Source organism: Pleurodeles waltl, chromosome 2_2 (assembly GCF_031143425.1).
Source record: "Pleurodeles waltl isolate 20211129_DDA chromosome 2_2, aPleWal1.hap1.20221129, whole genome shotgun sequence".
Classification (NCBI taxonomy): Eukaryota; Metazoa; Chordata; class Amphibia; order Caudata; family Salamandridae; genus Pleurodeles; species Pleurodeles waltl.
The window spans coordinates 1,016,153,061-1,016,174,742 of record NC_090439.1 but is presented as its reverse complement, the minus strand read 5'-3'; the positions used below and the strand labels follow the sequence as shown (position 1 = coordinate 1,016,174,742).

At 41.6% G+C, this 21,682-nt stretch overlaps 1 protein-coding gene across 2 annotated transcripts in view; it reads left to right on the top strand.

Moving 5' to 3' along the window:
- Positions 1-21,682, top strand: part of ADCY8 (adenylate cyclase 8) — a 915,978-nt gene that overhangs the window by 601,793 nt on the left and 292,503 nt on the right. For both annotated transcript variants that reach the window (XM_069220762.1, XM_069220763.1), the window contains exon 7: positions 7,152-7,422. In XM_069220762.1, the coding sequence (XP_069076863.1) occupies positions 7,152-7,422 (271 nt within the window). The remainder of the gene's footprint in view (positions 1-7,151; positions 7,423-21,682) is intronic.

Genomic DNA, 21,682 nt, shown 5'->3' with positions numbered 1-21,682 from the left:
GATTTTTATGTCTAAATATAAACAGGCATAATCATGGAATTTCTGGTAATATTGCACCAAATCAGAGGTGCAAAATTACTGAAATCTTTCTGATTACTTTGGCATAATTCATATTTCACCCAGACCTAAAATATGAGTAAATCTAGCAATATTATAAGCAAGTGTCTAGAAAGCCCAAATGTAATCTTTTTTTGTGATGCGAATCTCCACATATTCTTAAACTGCATTAAAGAAACCAATTCGTAACTGTGTATAATATATTGGATCACAGAGTGGTTTGCTTAAGAAAAAGTCCCTCCGCGTCTATGAACACGTTTTTCTAACTCAGTACATTTTTAGAAATGAGCCTTCTAAAATTAAGTTCAGTGCCAAATGCTATCTTAGTTCCTGTACAGAAAAGAGGCTGGATGTTTTTCGTTGCTTGCTATGGATAATATGTGTAGTGATTTCTTGTTTTGATATAGTCGAAACCATTAATCACCTTAATTGATACAAGATGTGTGAATTTAACAATGCATCTTACACAAGAAACCGAATTAGCCTCTCCCAATGCCTAGCTTTTTGGGTGCACATTTTGATCAATGGCAACAGGAGCAATACAGATAGGTCACTTCCACATTGCATCTGATTAAAGGACTTAATCTTCCTAACCATACATCACTGTCTGGCATTAGACCATTAGTGTCTACCGCCATACACCTTATGCGTCACTGAGTCATTTACATACAAATGTGTCATGCCAATATTTATTTGTACATTCCTTCATTCCTAAGCTTTTAAATTTAAATTGTTTTGTTGTATGGATGGGGCTGAGTCACAGAGTGTGTCGTTATTATCAGGGCAAAATTGCAATCAAAATATCAATAAACCAATTAAAAGCAATGATTCTCCTTCACACGGATACAGACATCTCAAAGCAGACATGCATGTGCAGCTTTTTTTCTCAATGCTTTGGGGTGTCTTCATTGAGTGACAGCTAGGCAAAGACTTGAATGATGAGTCTGGGGTGGAAATATTGACAGTGACGTGGGAGAGGCATGTAGATGATCAAAGAGCAGGACAATGCCATGGATGAAGGAGGAGAAAAAATCCACTGCCAATCAGAGCCAATTTAAAACTCCAAGCAAGGATAGGTCAGGTTTGGTCAACGATTTCTCCTTGGAAACAAACGCAAGATTGGAAGACGTGGCTGATGGGATTGTCCTTGTTGTTTTATGTGGGTAGCAACCATTCTTGAAAAAGGCACTCATATGCATTTGAAGAGTCTAAAGGGTATTGTTAGACTTTTCATCCTCAGTGTGGTTTCCCTCAACTTTTTGCCTCTGTTCCCCAGGTTGTTGATGTGTGCTGGACTCTGATTTTACTGTTTTTGTTACTCTGGGCACGTTACCACTGCTAACTAGTGCTAAAGTGCAAGTCCTCCGTTACAAAATGTGTATGTAATTGGTTTATCCATGATTGGCATATTTGTTTTACTAGTAAGTCCCTAGTAAAGTGCACTAGAGGTGCCAGTGCCTGTAAATCAAATTCTACTAGTGGGCCTGCAGCACTAGTTGTGCCACCCACATAAGTAGCTCTGTAATCATGTCTCAGACCTGCCACTGCAGTGTCTGTGTGTGCAGTTTTAACTGTAAATTCGACTTGGCAAGTGTACCCACTTGCCTGGCCTAAACCTTCCCTTTTCTTACATATCAGACACCCCTAAGGTAGGCCCTGGGTAGCCCCAAGGGCAGGGTGCAGTGTATGCTTAAGGTAGTACATATAGTAATGTGTTTTATATGTCCTGACAGTGAAATATTGCTAAATTCGTTTTTCACTGTTGCAAGGCCTGTCCCTCTCATGGGTTAACATGGGGCCTACCTTTAAATCTGATTAAAGTGTAGATTCCCTTTGGGAGCGGATGGACATGTGGAGTTTGGGATTCTCTGAGCTCACAATTTAAAAATACATCTTTTAGTAAAGTTGATTTTGAGATTGTGTGTTTGAAAATGCCACTTTTAGAAAGTGGGCATTTTCTTGCTTATACCATTTCTGTAACTCTGCCTGTTTGTGAATTTCCTGTCTGGGCCAGTTTCACAGTTGGGCTGGTTGCACCTCACACTAAACAGTGACACAAAGGGAGCTGGGGTGTAGCCTGCATATCCTGATGAGCCATCTGTGCTAGGAGGGAGGGGAGGAGTGGTCACTCACACCTGAAAGGGCTGTGCCTGGCCTCACACAATGCAGTCTCCAACCCCCTGGTGAGTGTCGGGGGCCTGGCCTGGGCAAGGCAGGATTTCACATTCAAAAGAGACTTTACTTTGAAATAGGCCTACTTCAAAGGAGAAATTGGGTATAAGAAGGGCACCCAAAACCACAGACTTTAGAAAACCTTTCTGGAAACAAGAGGAACCTCTGCTTGGGGAAGAGCTGAAGAACTGAGGAAGAAGAGCTGCCCTGTCTGTGACTGTGCTTTATGGAGCTATCCTGCAGTTGCTGCTTCTGCCAGAGTAAGAGGGCAAAGACTGGACTTTGTGTGCATTCCATCTTGAGAAGAAATCTCCAAGGGCTTGATTTAGAGTTTGCCTCCTGTTGTTTGAAGTCTCAGGGACAGCAAAGAATTATCTCTGCCAGCACCTGGAGTCTCTGGAGAGACTCCTACTCTGTCCTGTGGTGCCCATCCAGTTCCTGGGACCCTGAAAGGAGAAGCTGGCAGCCTAAAGACATAGAAATCCACACACAGAGCGCCGTGCGGGGAAAAGATCGACGCAACTCCGATCTGCAGCTGAAGAAACGACACGCCGCCGGCTCTGCAGCTGGGAAATAACGCTCGCAGGGAACGCGACTGAAGAATCGATGCACGGAGCAGGAGAAATGACGCACAGCATCGCTGACGGAGGCTGGGAGATCACAACCCGCGCTGCGGGGTTTTCGGATCATCGTGCGGCTGGATTTCCGACTCAAGTACCGCTGTGCGTGGAAAAACAACGCAAGACCTGTCCGGACCCAAGAGTGCTGACCGGATCGACGTATCGCTCTCCTGCGGAGAGAAGAAATGATGCACGGGACCCGGCAAAAAGAGAAACAATGCAAGGTCCCACTCGTGAGTGGAATCAACGCCTCGCAAGCCCTTTTTGATGTGCACTCGCCCATGCAGGGTTATTTTTGACGCGCCCAAGGTACTTTTTCACGCTGACAGCATTAGTGTGTGTTTAAAACTACTTAAAGACTCTTTTTGATTTTTAATTGATAGCTTGTGTATTGTGGATTTTTGTCATTTTGGTCTTGTTTTGTTTAGATAAATATTTCCTATTTTTCTAAACTGGTGTTGTGTCATTTTGTAGTGTTTTTATTAAGTTACTGTGTGTGTTGGTACAAATACTTTATACCTAGCACTCTGAAACTAAGCCTACTGCTCTGCCAGGCTACCAAGGGGGTAAGCAGGGGATAGCTGAGGGTGATTCTCTTTTACCCTGACTAGAGCGAGGGTCCTTGCTTGAACAGGGGGTAACCTGACTGTCAACCAAAGACCCCATTTCTAACAGGTGTTCTTAAGGATTACCCAATGATCAGGAAATTATCTGCTCTCAAACAGACCAGTCTTCATGATCATTACAAGGGGATCGTTACAAGATCTATGCATAAAATATTCACAAATATTTGTATTCATGAAATAGATTAAAAGTAAAATAAATAAATCCCTCTGATTTGATGCAGGCCACTGGACAAAATTTAGAAGGAGAGACCTGTAGGCAGTTCTTTGGGTGCAGCTGCCTCACTCAAAATACTATAAAGTTGCCACTGGCTATGGCCTGTGCAGAGAGGGTTGAAGGGAATTATTTAACGAGAGAGGAGACCAATCCATGGGTGTTCCTTAGAAACATCATAATTCCTACGGTGTGTTCTTCAGCATCAGGGACATCACAAACTGTGCCAAATTCATTGATTGTTTTATATATTTATATAGTTTGACAACTACCAAGAAGGGTATCCTGGTGCTAAGATAGTGATACTAAAAGCCAGTGATCATATTGAGGTACGGACTAGGTGATTTTTAAAATCTTCCAAAAACATAATATATTAATAGTGGATCATAGTAACTGGAGAAAAGGCTTGGAAATAAGCACAGAAAGGCACAACAGTGAGTAAGGTAACTTCTGGTGATCAAACAACTCTCTGGTGAGTATATTCCATGAAAGTGTTTTTTCCATTAAGTGGGAAGAAAGCAACTAAATAGCTTTATGACAGAAACCTAATGCTATAAAATGGACCTCTTCTTGATAGGAAGTCAAAGAAGTGAGATGAAATGAGAATGAATCATACTGGAGCATTTTATATTTTCTGAATATGGGAGGCTAGAGAGGTAAGAAGTACAATACACACAGAGTTATAATAGTCCAGTTTGGTAATACTTGGAGCCCTAATTTTTTGTGTAGATCTGGAAGGTGGTGCAACATTATATGCAAGCTATTCAGATTTAGAAGGCGTTGGAGAGCTTGCCTTTCAGAGGAAAGCTCACTGTCAAGGATAATACCTATGTTTCGGGCAAATAGAGATGGAGATGGTCCAAGTTTTCCATGCCATCCTTTCAGGGAACAGCGGGAAGAATTCTCACAGACTACCATTTTGATCTCATCCGTTTTAAGTCACAGTGTTATTATTTATCCAAGAGATAGATGATTGAAAACAAACTTTGAAATTGCTGCAAAGTTGATTGTTAATACTGTCTATAGGTACTGTCAGGTAAGACTCATCTGTGCAGGAGTACAGATTTACTCAAAAGCAATATATTAAAGTGCTCCCATCTAGATATTAAATCAAGTAGGGTCCTATGCAGAGTTCTAGAGAACACTACATTGTTAATACAGAAATAAAAGGTTCTGAGGAGGGCTGGCAAAACACCCTTAGAAAACAGATGATGCAGCTTAAAGCCTAATTTCTAAAACCAATATTAATAAGCCATTTTAGAGGCGTAGGATGGTATTTGGTATCAAAAGCTGCTGACAGAGCTACCAGTTCCACCTCCATCTATAATACAATTACAAATGATGCAAGGAAACTCAGGCCAGAGGAAGAGATCCTCAGAGATTATATAGTAGCAAGGATGCTCTGGGACTTTTATTCTCACTCAAATACGTTGGTGGCTACAGTGACAAATGTATAGGGAAGGTTGGGAAAACTGACACAAGAGCTGGATATAAATATGGTTAGAGTCAGGTGGGGTGCAAACAGAAATTCCCTAAACCATGCCATGAATGCCGTGGACATGATTGTCCAGAGAGCTTGTCTCCTGATGAACATGTTATAAAAACATCAAACCAAAATTTGCAGTATTCTAGAATGGCATCTTTGTGTCAGATATTTTGTTCTATTTAATCATGCCTGGATTCACCCTCTAATAGGTCTACGCCACATCCTGCCTTTTCTGAAGGTTCACCTTCACCTTAACGTAGCAAGTGTGGTAGTGCGATCTAAAATTGGTAATGGGAACATCCGATACTTAGGAGCAGCAGCATACATCTTTAATAGGCTCCAGCTAATATAATGTAATGAAATGACATCCGGGCTAAGCAGCATATTACTTCCTGGGTAAATATACATCCAAATTAATCTGCTTCTGTGAGATACATCGGTGGTGTCCACATATTTCATAAGAAGAAGATACTAAGATACCTGTGGGAGTTGAACATATATAGAGGACAGAGTACAATATGGCACTATACGTTGGGTTGTAGGTACCTTAGGATGTCTGTAGCGTGGGGTGTGGCTTTGGATGCTCGGTATCTAAACAGAATCAGTGGTTCACGGTGGGCCCACTATGGCGTGCCTTTGTGTGTGTGTGAAATCAGTTCAAGGTGATGCTATGAAGAGTGCAGATGATTCACAGAATGTTAAAACCTGGTCTCTCCTGTTATACTCTTATAGGCCAATCTGCGTCTACCCCTTCCTAACTTTACAAACACCTTATAGTTCTAGAGAAGAGTGAGACTGTATTGAGCAGAGGTTTTACTTTTTTCCTAGAGCTAGGGCAATCACTAGAGTTGTCTTTGTTGCTGGTCCCAACCTATAGAGCAATGTTTACTGATCAGTTTGCAACCATGTGGTCCTCGCTGCATTTATGAAAGGTCCTAACAAGAAATGTGTTCAATCTACACTGCACAGCTAAAGTCCAAGACCCATCTAAAATGTTGTTTGTCTTGTTTCTCTCAAACAACTTTTGAGGTAGATTCTTTCTCTGTGGAGGTGTTTTTCCGTATTATGAATACTCATTTACACACTCTTAAATTCTATTGGCTACGACCTTTCACAAGTAACAGTGATTCATTCCAGTCTGTTATACATTCATTGGTGATTAGTTGTATGGTTTGTTTATAGTGATGATGGAAAAGGATGACAACATTTGGAAATTTGATGATCACCCTTAATTCCATTCAGTGATTTTGAGAACAGTCCCAAAGAGAAAATGTTGGGAAGACAGTGGAAGGCCCCTGTTAAGCAAAGTGGAGTTATAATCAATGACAAACCCTGTTTTGTATTTTATACAACTAATATGTCCTTAACAAGCATTTAAAAGCTGAAAGACGACTAATGTGGATTTTATGAGTGTTTTATGCACTGTTGTTATATTTTTTGTTTAGGGTTACTAAGATTAAATATTGATCAACTCAGAATAAAAAAAATTATGTGATAGCCCCGAGTAGCCAAACAATGTTTTTGTAAACCTACAAAAAAAATGTTTTTTTCTAAAATATTGTTGGTCCTTAGTGGGGTTTAACTGATGCTCTTTCATAAGGAGATCGCTCGTGTTTTAGGACCAAGATGAGAATACTTTCTTCAACCCTTCCGGAACCTACTGTATTGCATACATTCATGCGGCTTATGTTTCATAAACTACGCTACAAAACAACTAAAGTTTGGCGTGATAGCAAAACACGTAAACATGTAAAAAGTGTTTGCAGGTGTTGACGTGAGTGATATTATCAGGGGAATAAACCTCCAGCTCATTATACTCTATGGCTGTGTGGTCCCAACAGACCCATCGGCTTACTTTTAAGGTTAGCCGTGTCAGAGGTTGACAGCCTTATTTGACCACACCTTTGACCGGGGCACATTACCCATATTCCGAATGGCAGAAACATAACACCCCGCCATCTCTGCCTTGCTTCTAACAGGAGGATCCACATCTCGAAGGCCACACTCGACTGCCTTAACGGGGACTACGATGTAGAGGAAGGACATGGAAAGGAGCGCAACGAATTCCTGCGGAAGCACAACATCGAGACCTACTTGATAAAGCAGCCTGAGGAATGTCTGCTGACGCTGCCAGAAGACATTGTGAAGGAGTCCATCAGTGCTTCGGAAAGGAGAAACAGCGGGGCGACCTTCACAGAAGGATCCTGGAGCCCGGAGCTTCCATTCGACAATATTGTGGGCAAGCAGAATGTAAGTGGCTTTTCTTAATGTCAACAGATATGAAGGCATGGGTTGGTTCGGCTCAGAGATGGAATCCTAAAAAGTATCATTTACTAAAACATGTACAGAGACTGCAAGTGATTTAGAGACCCCCTGCAGGCTAGGTTTAACCTTTTATCCGTTCAGAGAAATTGTCTTTTTTACCAGTGATTTCAAAATGGCACAAAAGACTGAAAATATATTTTTGGAAAGCTGTTTATAGAAAAATCCTGTAGCTGTAATCATTCCGGGAAAAAGCCCTTAAAAGCAGATTGTCCGATACCTAGAATTGATATAGCTATGTGGCACCACCTCAATCTCAGGGTCAAGAGGTTAGCAGCTTTGGATAACGCTGGATATGCAAATTTACAGCATGTACGTATGCATGAGTCGACGGCCGGCTGTATTTAGCAATAAAACACTCCAAAAAACATTACCATTTTCTGTACCACTCCCTCAGTGCAAATCTTTATGGTGAATCTAAATTAGCAATGCCCCATTTCACAACATTGTCCATCACATGCTTGGAAACAGCACCATAAGTAGGAAGTAATTCCCCGCAGACTGCCCTACATCCATCTCCAATCCCAGCTCTCTTCCCAATTGGCAATTCTAAAGGTTTACTGCTATTCAGTGTCTCAAAAAGGACATGACCTCGTTTTTTATGGGCAAGGTAAAAGCTAAAAATGGCAAAACTAATGTTCTAAAGCCACCACACTTTCTTGTGGACTTGAAAGATTCACGAGTGGGGATGAGACAAGGTCAGCTTGTGTTGTCTCCTGTGTGTACTTGAAAGTCTAGCAGTGACGCGCTGTGTCCCCGGCTGCACGCATCCGGTCCCCTGTCGTCTGGCTTGTCCATTGAACATGGCCGTCTGCGTCTGCTCACCTGCTTTTGTTGCTGTCGCTTGCATCTATTAACAATGTGCTTTGAAGTGATAAAGTCTCACTATCGACCGGCTGGCCCAGAGCTGTTTCCGGAAGCTAAATGTGTGCATGGCATGATTAGCGCTTGTTCCACCAGCTATGTTTTCACCTTTGTGCAAGTGTGTGGTACATGTGTCTGTAAGACCTCAGAGCATGGAGGAAGGTCATGCTTGAGGTTTTCCTTGTATTATGTCGGCTTGTCTTTATTTCAATTACATTTGGAAGAAGGTGGTATACTTGGAACCCATATTAGTTTTTATTCAAAAGGCCATTCAGCAGAAAGCCTTTTTAGGAAATTGTGTGATCTAGGAAAGTCCATTAGCCTGGTTTTGTATTGTGTCAGACACCACAAAGAAATGTTGCAGTCAATGTAATTTCTCATCAGGACTCGACACATAAGACAGGTTGCATGAGGGCACCGAGCACGAAAATTGTGATATTGCTTTATTGCCAGAATATCTGCTAGTTTCACCCTTTTCACACCAATTAAAAAAAAGATCAAAATAGAGCCTCATTGTGTGCCGTTGTCGACCTCCCACCTCCCCTGAAGGAGAAAGGCTTCCATCCCACTTGAAGCACACATTCCCAGAATAATGTGCTCCTCTTCTGAGAGGATTCTGCCTTATTAAAAGGCAGTTAATTAAAAAACTACTGATTATTTTGAAACCCTCCCCGCATGATGGAGGCCCACGAGGATCAGATCCATGCCATGTTTTTAGGACATCCACATGTTTGCATTAACATACTAGTAATCTGAATGTGAAATAATTACATAGTCAGTCATAATGTTGAAAATCACTCATGGATCCTAATCTTCTGGACAAACATGGAACACTCTTGATGCAAAGCATGAAATGTAGTAATTACACAATGGAGAACCAGACATATTGTATAACATGAAATATTACACATATATTCAGGGAGGGTTATCAATTTGTACTCCACAAGAGTGAGAGCCACACCAGCGTTTCAGTCCAATCAGTGACCACAAATGACGTGCACTTAGATTCAGTATTTCATCTTAAAAAAAGATCTCATGTCAGACTGGTGTGGGTACCATTGAAATTTGGCATGGCTCCAGCTCTTGTATACCTTCATTGACTCAAATTGATCTTCATTTTAAGATAGCAATAATTCATTTCCTTTCACTCATTCCTATGTAATTAATTGAGTTGTTGTTTAAATGTCAGAGTAGCAGCCTGGCACCGCAACACTTCATCAGGAAGATGAGCTACAGTGCAGTAGACTCTTCCTGCATCTTCAATGGAGTGGGCAGGTCTTCTGTTGGAATGGCAAGTACATCCTGATCTAATATATCATCAGTTTAGAGAGCTTACCCAGGGGAACTCTTTATACAACTATTGCACCCAATTTACAAATTCTAAATCAAGGTCAGAGAAACATTTCTGACTGACTGTGTTTAATTGCAATTTATTGCCAAGGGCACAGTAAGAATTGTTCTTGGTTAACTGCCATGGTTCATCAATTAAAGTCTAAACCACACAGAGAGAGAAAAAGCGGGCCTTTTCCAGATACCCCATCTATCTCTAACTTATCACACACAAAAAGGATGTGGTCACCGCTCAATAAGGCACTACCGTCTTTTTTTGTGTACCTCGTTGTTAGGTACATGGTCTACCTATATCTATTTGGCTACCTCGAATAGTTATAGGTAGACCATGTACTAACCAATGAGGTACACAAAAAAGACGGTAGTGCCTTATTGAGCTATGACCGCATCCTTTTTGCCTGTCATCAATGAAAGTCCCACCTTTGCTACTTGACACAATATGCGATCCAATGGAAAATGAGCTTCCTCGCTAGTTAGGAAAGTACTGTGCTGCACTAGAAAAGGCCATCAGTCCTATGCTGACCTTACAAAAATCCTGTTGCAAGAAATGTAGAAAAATATTTTTAGACCCTCTGTACAAGTGACCCTTGAATTCCTGCGAGGCTGGTACAGCTGTTACTGGCCCCATGGGAATTATGAGATACATGGTGTTTCTGTGAATCCCTGTGGGGAAAGCCGGATGGAGATGAAGAATAACTACAGAAATTAGACCCTAAAATTACAGATTACCCTGGTAATTCCTCATTTCCTAAGGGAACCTCAGGATCTGATATGTAATGGTTTGGGATTTCCCCACCCCCAGAGTTACTGATATCCCTTGTACCCTGGGTATTGATAACTGTGAGAGTAGGGAAAGTCCTGAACATTTCCAGACCCTCATAATGATGGCCTAAATACTGATTATTTTGATAACCAGAATTAAAAAAATGATTTCCGTTTTGACTGGTTTTGAAACAATCCTGCCTGCGGCAGCCATCTCCTTTCGCGTTGTCATCAATTGCCTACGTGTATGTGTTGTCACCAGTCTTTGTATGTGGTGCACTGTGCCCATTAATCAATACCCTGCCAGTTTGCTGATGCACCTGCTTTGTGGCTTACCTGTGCCAGGCATCATGCAGTTCACAGCAACTTTCATGTTAAATGCTTGGATAATGTATTTGGTCGTAGGGGTAGGGAAAAGGTTGCATTTGCTCTGCAGAGGTTTTTCTTTGATTTCTAGGAAGCCGCTGATGTGGCATTGTTTTCTTTAAACCCGCAGTCGTTTGTTACACATGGCAGAGAACCAGCTTGTTGTCTTTACAATATGGACCTCTTTGTTTAGAAGAGTGTCACCCACAATACCAGCCTTGTTAGATCAGCTAATAAAAATACAAATTATAGAAAACTGTTTTTTATATATGGAGAGTTTTGCTTTTAACAGCCAACAATGTGCACGTTAAACAAATATAAAGTACGCTTTGTATGGAAACCCCGGTTATGGAAAAACGTGTACAGTGCTGGGCAGAATTCCAACATTTTAAAAAGTAGTAAATATGACCAAAAAGAGAGAACGTATTATCTGTGAATAGTTGACATTTCTGAAACATTTTCGAAGTGTACAGTGTTTGATGTATGATCTATTAAAATTCTTGAAAACCACTTAGTTGTGTAATATATCCGTTCACTGAAGCAAACGTCCCATTGACTCCGCAGACATATCCTACCATTGATTCTGTGGCATAACAATGGCCCCCACAGCCCCCGCAGTGCGGCAAAGGAAGGGTGTCGAACTCCAGGGACCCCTCAGCATGGTACCCTGGCCTGAGAGCTCCTGAGTGAGCCTGGAGAGGGGGTGGTCACTCCATGTACTGTGGAGGGGGCCCCCCTCAAGTTTTGTTACGCCACTGCATATATTTAAGTGACACCTTGGTTTGATTGTCTACTAGACTAGCAGGCCACCCTTGTTTTAAAGTCACCTCAATAAATAAATTAGTCTCCTTGAGCAAACAGTACTCTAGTTTTGTAAAGTACACTACTAAATATCTGTTATGCTCTCCATCTACAGCATCTTCGCTCATGGTCTACGGACCTCACTGGTTGCCACATCTCAGGAGTGTGGGCCTAGTCTTGAAAGATTAAACTGAACTTCCAGTTTAGGGGAGACCTCTGATGACATGAGCCACCAACGCATTGACATCTTTTAGCAAACTGCTGTTCATGACACTGTTTTAATTGGTAGACATAATGTACCTAAATAAACCCAACTTTTTCTAACAGTTTGCTTGCCTAAAACACTCTTAGGTCAGATATACTCCAATAGAGCACTGAACATTTGCATGTTTACAACAAGCTTTACACACGTCAGCAATTTGGGTGAACGGTTCAAATGCAGGTCTTAATTTGCGCTGGTGTTTGCCGGGAATCGGCACTAACACATTTTTATTCCATCTCAAAGTGCCACTGCCTATTTTTAAACGGAGCACATTAGCATTTTTTTTACAATTCAGTGTATAGTAAATAAATTACCAGCGCGTCCAGACCATTCTTAAAGATTTGGGTGACCTGGAATAATCCAGATTGCCACAATTGTAGGAGTGTGATGGTTATCATGTAGCCGGCACAGATGCTGGGTGGTTCAAGCTGCAGTGGCCAACTGAAGGACATCTTGGCCCCTGGCACATGTTTTGTTCACAAATTAAGTACTACTCCAATTAACTTGGTAGCCTTTAATAAGATCTGGGATATGACAGACAAAAGTACAGGAAATGAAGGACCTCCAGAAACAAGTAGCAAAGCAGAAACTACTTCTATTGTGTAATTCTTTCACTGCATCACAACACTGTTGCTATTCTGATTTTTGTTAAGGGTGGGGCAAAGTCTTCCTTTCCTGTTTGTTTTGATTACTTGAGGAAGGGACAACCGTCTGCAGAAGCCACGGTGCCTCTCTGCAGATTTCCTATACATCAAAGGTGACCAGCAACTTCTAAAACGGGTCCCAAAAGCAGGAAAATCCAATGGCAGAATGAACGTCTAAGGCAGTCTTGGCACTCTTGACTGAAGAAGAAATGTGATAGAGAAATGCAAAAAGCACTAAACTCTCCCAAGGTTTGGGCAGACCACAAAAAGCCAACAAAGGATTCATGAATGCTGCTGAAAAATAGGGAAAAATGAGGGACAAAAATGATAACATGAACACAACAAAAAACAAGAACTTGAATGTGGTGTGATGCAACCTCCTCTGGATCGAACTAACATTTTAACCGGAAATTATGTAATCGTAAATTCATTTGGACTCACCCTTGATTGGCAAGCTTCAATCAATCACAGTGGCCAACTTAATTTAAATTTGAAGCTTTACCATGCTTCCTTTAAACCCGATGCAGAGGTCAGTCTATGGAAAGAGGCAGAAAAATGATCTATTCATTTCCAACCAGTGCTGACAAGCATTTGAGGTGAACGGAGAAACAATGTGCCATCACCACCATCAAGGGGAAGAAGTGCAGTGAGATTTCTCAGACAGCTGCCACTATCTCATCTGAAAGCAAGCGTGCCTGAGGAAGCCAAAACATGCAGACAAGGCAAGACAACGGGTGTCACTCAATCTACAGGGACCAATGCTGCCTGTGCTGCATGGGCAGGTGTTTTCTGTGCCCTGGGTCACTGCCGTGGCTTCTGTAGTGGCATTTGGTGGTGTAACCCTTCTGCTATAACTTATGTGTCTTGCCACCGAAGAAGCTCATTGAATGAAGCACTGATTCAATTAAACCTCTATAAATACACCAGGAAAAGGTGATACAATAGAGGATAAAGAGACCATACGCCAACCACTAAACAAGCAGGTTGTACTTTTATCAGAAACTGGTGTGCAACGTGAAAGTGATGCTAACCATTCCACCTCAATTATTGGATGGGCAGTAGCATTTACGATTTATCTATACTCGGACTAAATGGACAGTGCCAAAAAACAAGGAAAGGCGAGTCGGTTATAAGACAAAATAATAATTGCATTATGGCTGGTAGCACTGCGGGAAAGTTAATTTTTGATGTGTTTCCCCCATATGATGGAACAACACATTGACTTTCGAGATCACATAATGAAAATGTAACTCATCCCTGGGATCTTTGCTATGTGAAAGTGGTATGACACATTGCAGTGAATGTAACACAGTGGGATCACATTAATAGGTTAACCGGTAGGAATTTTTCTGTAATAAGAGAAATAAATTAGGGGATGGGACATACAATCCACACAGAAGATTGACTTGTAAAAGCAAGAAGGTGAATGACATTGAGGCAGGACACAATGAAACACTTCGGCAAAGTAAATCAATAGAACTGCACATGATATCAGCAATTGAACAGCATCAATTATAGTTAATTCTAGGCAGCTGTTAAAATCAGTGTAGTGGTAATGATACCTGGATGGTGAATAATGGAGGCTGATTCTACCTTAAAAGTTATATTCAGACGTACTCATTTCATGATTGAGCTGATCTTGAGTGAACAGTTTGTGGTGAAGGCATCAGAGGAGGATACAACGTCCTCTGATTTGTGTCACAGGCAATCAGCAAAAACGAAACATTCTCTGATATACTTTTGAACCGGGATGGGTGTACAGTAAATTAAAGTCCAGTCTATTGAATCTGTGGTATTTTCTTGATGATGTCTTGTAGCTGTGGAGGAGGTTTATGGGGTTTCTGCAAGGCATCACATTATGATCAGTACCTCTGCCAGCATCCAGGATTTCTTTGCTGGAATATCACTACAGCAATCCCTGGTCATTAGTGTTCACATTCATCCACTAAAAAGAAAATATTTAGAATTAAAAGTTCAGATACTGTCACTGAAATGACAATGTTTAGTGCTGGGGTCTATCACACAAAAATAGTACAAGGCTTATACTTAGTTAACTCCTTCCCAATGTTTGGCTTCCAGGACCTGCAGAAAGTGACATATCCAGGTGACCCCAAGCCTCTGCATCTTACCCATTATACAAGACAGTTTGGACCTAAGGATCAGATGCTTCTTCCAAAGTGGTGGCTATCTATGACAAAGAAAGAGTGACTTGACACAAAAACTCTTGGCAAATGATTTGTAGAGATCGACAAATGACTTTGTAAATCTGTACTTAGCATCAATAGTCCATTGTTCCCAGTCTGAACATTTGCTGTTCGTGTTTTGGGAACACATTATTTCTGAGAAGACCATTGCAGTGTCTGGTTGAGAGTACAGTCACAACTTCAAAACGATTCACTTTTGTCCATTGAGACAGCCTTATTTATGGGGCATTTGTACTTTATGTTTGATGACAGTTAGTGTACATGGAGCGTACCAGCCAGAAGTTTACCTTCCATCAATCAACTGAAAGAAAGCTTAGGGAAGCAAAATTTGGCTAACAAAAAAGATTCAACCACCTGGTCATTGGAGTGCTCCACTCACAGTTTCCTAATTTGAGACCTGGTGAAAGTTTTTTGGGCAATTGTGAATTTCTACCTCTTTTCTTCAAGTGTATTGGAGAATGCCATTCCTCAATTAGTACGACAACGTTGCCATGTTAGTGTCGGGAACAGAGCCAGTAGTTTGATGACCAACACTTTATTCCATGCATACAAGAAGGACTGTAATGGCATGGAAACTGTATATTTGAAATTTGACAACAAAAGGTTACTGTTTCTGGTTTTTGTGGAGATTCATTATTAATCTGGATGAACCGTTGTTCTGAAAAATATCACATAATCATTGTCACGCTCAAAGGCATCTGGAGAGCTGCAGCTCATTTGACAGCTGGAATGTGGCCTGAAATTACATCTCAAAGATTTAAAACTGAAAGCATGGCAAAATCCAAGATATATGCGGGTCACTCTTCCCTCAAAGCAAAAGCCACCACCTAGCCTTCAGCAAAAACCTAAAATCATCCATCTTTTCAGAATATTTTGTGTGCATACACTTGTCAAATCAAAAAGGCAGTTGGAGGCACTACAACATGCTGTACGACATGTTCATTCACAATTTAAGAAAGTCACAGTTGGAAGTCACCCATCTGAGACAAGCTAATCATTCTTTAAAGTTCACCCAGGCCCAACTCCATTTTAAAACATTCTTTTGAAAAGCCTGTGCATCATTTAACTATAAACAATTTTCAGACCTTTGACTTCAAAGTTTCTAACACTTTTCTGAATAGTCTCTTAACTACATGTCATAGATGTCTATAATTTATAACTAGAATTAAAAAAAACGGAAACTACCAAAATGAATGTTAACGATAAAACACTAGACCTCTACACAAACTGCTAGCCCTGAAAGTGCAGCGCTGACTGCAATATACATCTGTGTGCATGTTGTGCTAAGGCACAGTACGTGTTTGTGTCACACCTACAGTTTAGATTAGCTATAACACAGTAGCAGCAACAGATTTTGACTGTGAGGTTTTTTTAACACAGTGTAGAATTCACCATAATTTTCACCTGCAGTGTGAGCGAAATGTGCTTCTTGACACCTTGAAGATGTACAACCGAGGTGCTGCCTCTTCTCAAAGCATGCAGCTTCGTGATGAAATATCTACACAGAGACAATGCAAAGCTTAGCTTATGTGGTTTCTACGCTTCTGCCCTTTCAGCCATCCATACCTTCCCAGATCTGAGAAGATTTGAAAATAACTATCCCATGTTGTGCATAATTGACCCTGTGCCCTATTCCTTTCTACTTAAATCAAGGATTTGTATAGCGCGTTAAATCACCCGGGAGGGTGTCAAGGCGCTGCATTATACGCACAGGGAGATGAAGTGATTTGCCCAGAATCACAGGATATTGCGTCGACGCCGAGACTCCAACATTGTTCCTCAGCTCCAAAATCGGCAGCTTCTACTTCGACTTCACTTTTGTAGTAAAATCGCTCAAACAGTTTGAGACTAAGATTTCGCTTTACATAGTTGTGGTATCAATCAAGGTGCACAGATTCATTCATGAAGTGCATCAATATGGCGCACTGGTTCATAGCCCCCTCGCCCCCGATCAATTAATTAAAGATGCTATTAAGTTATTAATTGAAAGGTGCTTACTGTATTTAACTTCCATTTTGTGGATCATTACTATTGTGCGTTCTCCTATCAACTGTAATCCAGGTTTTCAAGCATAATACTTTCTAGAACAATATTTCGTAGCAATATTGAAGGGTTTAAAGCAGTAGTGCTTTAATCACTTCACTAGCAGAAAGGTAACCCTCAGATTTCAAAATTATTGATTATTCAGGGTTTATATACAAATCTAGACGACTACGTGTCAGATCAAATGTGAAAACCCTAATATTATTCTTCAGGTTTCCGTTGTTTTAAATTGATGAAAATAAATATATTTTTTAAAACCTTTATTGTATTTTCACAGATTCAGGAGTACCAGAGTACAGCATCAAGAACGCAAAGCAAACAGCAAAAGTCCCATTCAAAGTACATAGCCAATGGAAAGGGTAACAGAGCAAAGGACACACCTCAATTGATTTGTGCGGATGCTTTAGGGTGCTTGTGTGTATTCACCAAACTACCATAGACTCCCAATAACATCCCCAAAGATATATTGAGAGAGGGTGTGTGGTGGGGGGAGGACATCATGCGCGTCGAGGTCTGTAGTGATTACTCATGCAGTCGGAAGTGTTCATGTTGAATCAAAGGGTCCCCACATTTGTTCAAACAAAGCTACCTGATCATGTGCCTACATAAAATACGTTCATGGTCTGTCAAGCAGAAGAGCTCCAAGAGCCATTCATCCTGAGAAGGTGCTAGGGCTGACTTCCAGTGCCTCGTGGTGCAGATTCAACCACCAAAATGGCAGTAGCAATCCATCAGCAAAAATAAGAGATAGAACCCTCTGCATCTGAAGATTCATGCAAGATAGCCAACCTGCCTGAGGGTTGGAAAATAAAGATGTTGTTGTTGGCTAGGAGGTGCCAACTGCCCGCTGGCATTGTGAGAGAATGTGATGTGAATAGGCCATGTGCATAGGATCATATCTACCATCCAAGTCCTCGGGTGTGAACTATGCTGTATGCAATGAATAGGGTCTCTAATACCAGTTTCTCAAAACCATAAAGTAGGTACATTTAAGTCTTGCTTCACTCAGTTCCTTATCATGAGTACATATTAAGGAGGATTCATCAATAGTCGACCCTGCCAGTATATCTTAGGGTCTCTCTCCACTAGTGTTGAAAACATGTCCACAATCACCACATTATACAGACCTGAGACAATTCCATTGTCCTTAAGCCACTTTGTGAGTATCGGGGAAGCAGGGCAGAAAATGGGCCAGATTCAACCATTCCCTTCACATAATGGGACAGCTTAGTGTATTTCCACATATGAGAGGGTGCAAGTTTGAATTCGGTACTAAGAGTGTGACATGACTTCAGTGTTCTCTTTGAACATGTTTTTTTAAACTGTTTTTATTGAGATTTTTTTTTAAAACACACAAAAATGGTCACATTGATGCTGGGATAATACAGTGTCATCGACTGTAGCATAAAACATAGCATTAGTACATTATCATTTGCAGTTGTTGGTGGATGTCTGTTTAATGACCACCCCACAGGGTAAGTCAACATAACTCCAGGTAGAGGGGGCCTTGCAGGAGCGATGAGTCTGGTGTACCCATGGTGAAAAGTAATTTCAGGAGGAGTGGCCTATGAGACTATGCTAAGAAGGAACGGGGAGGAGAGAACGCGGGGAGGGGGCAGGCACCTTAAAGGAAGGATCTATGCTCCTTATGAAAGTGGTGGGCTGGCTGAGTCATGAGGAGTTTCTGGAGTTACAGCCTGTGTCACATAGACAGGGAGGGAAACATGGCCTTCTCTGGTGCAAGAGCTCAAGGTTGGGGCATGTGCCCATGGAGCACTGCGCTGTGTGAGGGGTCCTCCGGGGGCTGTGGGTTCTGTTGGGCTCTTGTGACCAAGGTCCCTTTGTTAGGGGCAGATGGCCCATCGGGTGCCGTAGTGCAGCAGGGAAGGAGGTCCAGAAGGATGTTAGATGGCAAAATTGCTCCAAGCCTGTGCCACAGGCATTTGAAAGAGGAATTTTATGTAATCGTTGGGCTTCCTCATATTGGAGGACCTCGTCATCAACTCTTACCCACTTACAAACTGCCCCATGCCACGCCGCTGACAGCGACAACAGAGTCCTCTTTCAAAATGTTGTCCACCTGGTATATACCACCAAAGGACCAGAGGGAGGGGTCCCTCCCCCTAATAATGGATCTCCCACATTGTGCCATATTTATGCACTTTATGTATACATCTGTGCACCTTGAACAATTTGTGTAATAAAGCCCAAGAGTCTGGTGCGGCCCTGATCATGGGAGGTACATAAGGATCTCTCTGTGAGGTCCTACAATACAGCTTCCCCAGACTAAGGAGCCCCCCCATAAATGTGCTTTCACTGATTATCCATGCTGGGGAGTTCAATCAGTCAGGTGACAATTGTAACAACTGAGATAATTGATGAGCCAAGTGGAAACACTTTTATCAGGCAGCCCCAAGCCTCCTCAACTAGTTACTGCATGTAGCTTAGCCAGCTTGAGTTTAGTCCTTTTGCCTGATAATGTGAAGTTTTTTCCTGCATTGTTCATGGTTAACTATAATTTCACCTGCGGGGAGAAGTATCATATCTAATATTTAGTTATATTTCTTCGCAACCACTATTTGGACAGCTTGAATGCAGTCTTAACAGGGACATCAATAAAGAGGACAACCTCGCATAGCCGTTCCTTCTTCTTTCTATAAGTGAATAAGGTTGTAAGCAATCATTCCTTTCAGACCTGTGTTGACCAGGATCCTCAAGTATTCTAGGTTTGAAGTCAGCAATCTAAATCCTTGTCCTTCGAGCACTGCTTTTGGGCCACAAGAGAGAGGTATAATTTTGTACTTTCTCCGATTTATCAGATATCCTTAGAAGGACACAAAGTACCAATCAGAGATATTAGTCCAACTATCAAAGTCCTGGGGCAACGTAGAGTAAGAAGGCTATCATAAGAATATAGTAAGTGTATGCAGCATCCAGCTGCCATATTTACCCACTTATACTTGCTGTGCCCCTGATGGCTCCATCCAATAGTTCTAGTGCCAGTAAGAATAGAAGGGTGGAGAGCCCTGCTTCATACCAGTGGATATGGGACAGTGTAAAAGCGGACCTACAGTCTTTCAGAGCATTAAGACTAGTGTAAAACCATTTCACCTTGGAGATAAATTCACTGAGCTGACACATCCACTCAATGGATCTAAATAAGCATCCTCATTCAACTTGGTCAAAGACATTTTTGGAATCCAATGTCATAGCCACCATCTCCACTAAGCTATCCTTTCTTTGTCACATAACATCTGGCATGATTAGACTATGCACAAAGCCTATTTGAGAGGCAATAATTAAAGAAATGGGTCAGTAGGTAGCATATAACGTCAGGCTGCTGCCTGTTTTCAATAGAAGACAGGATGACTTTAATTACTTCTCTGAGTATTTAGCCTGTGGATATCTTGTAGAGAAAAGGAGCTATTTGGGGCATATTAATGTGAAAACATTAGTCTAGAAGACCATCATCACCAGTACCTTGCTGTTAGGCAGTGCCAACATCACCTGTGGGCACTTGTCCCTGGTGATTTCTTTACAGCAACACCAGTTCTTCACTGGGATAGTACTGGACAGTGTAACCGGGACAAGAAATCTATCAGCCAGAGAGGCGTCTGTTCTGTCTGATAATATCCATTGAAATAGGATGCAAATGTCTCTCTAACTGTGACTGGTTGAGGGATGAGAGTATGAAAATCATCAATAAACACAAATATGGCACTCTGCTTCTCCTATTGCCTCAGCTGTATCACAAGGAGACCGCCTGCCTAGAGAATACTCTGCCTTTGCAGTGATTAGTGCGTTAAGCCCCAACATTTTCTACTCAAGCTGTATTAGCTTCTCATAGGTAGGATGGATTTAATAGACTCACTGTGTTGATAGAAGCTCCACTTCAAGGTTAAGCTGGTGATTTCTCAACTTGTGTTTGGCCAAGGCTTATCACTTATAGAAAGAAGAAAGAGCAACTTTGCAAGGTGGTCCTCTTTACTAATGTCCCTTTTGAGCGCATCTCATATCGTTGCCTTTCCAGCTGGCCATAGCGCTTGTGCTGATGATGCGAAGGCTCTATTTAGATCAAGATGCATGTCTCGGTGGAGAAGAAAGGACGGCCTCTTCTGTCAATTGTACGTACCTTGTTACATTTGTCTTACATTGCTTAGATGGGGGGGGGGGCAATATGACGTGTTACAGTAAGAGTAGGTCCAGAAATTGTCTGGGATCCCATCTGTCAAAATAGAACAGTGGTGCACAATTCACACAGCCTTGTGTGATGTGAAAAAGTAATCCTTCTGGTGCAGGAGCCATGAATATGTGATATGAGTAGTCCCTATTTTGAAGGCATAGCAGGTTCCACGGGTCAAAAAGGCCCTGGTCTTCCATTTGGGCATGCAAGAATTCTCTTTACCTCCCACTGACTTTGCTCAATGGGACGGACCGATCCAAGATAGGACTAAGAACCATTCCAGTCTCCCTCAATAATAACGTGTGTGGATCCGAAATCAGTGAGCATCTTCTAAAGATACAACAAGAGGTGTGATGTCATTGTATTAGGGATGTTTATGGAGCCAATTATGAACAGGAAGCAAAAAGTGTCAACTTTTACAATTGCATATCTCCCATTGGGTCTATCCATGTCTCTTTAATCCTGTGTTGCTTGGAATTACAGATCAAGGTTGCCTGCCGCTCTATATCTGTTAGGACTGGACATGGGTTGGGGAGTGGAAGTCAGATCTTTCACCCTCAGTGGTCTGCTGCTTTTACATCTCACAAAGTAAAGTCAATGGATCAAAAGAGAATTTGTTTGCATGGATAGAGTCATATGCAGTGGTTGAATGAGGAATTGAAAAGTATGAAGGGGGCACACTCAGCTAAGACACTAGATTCTCAACCCA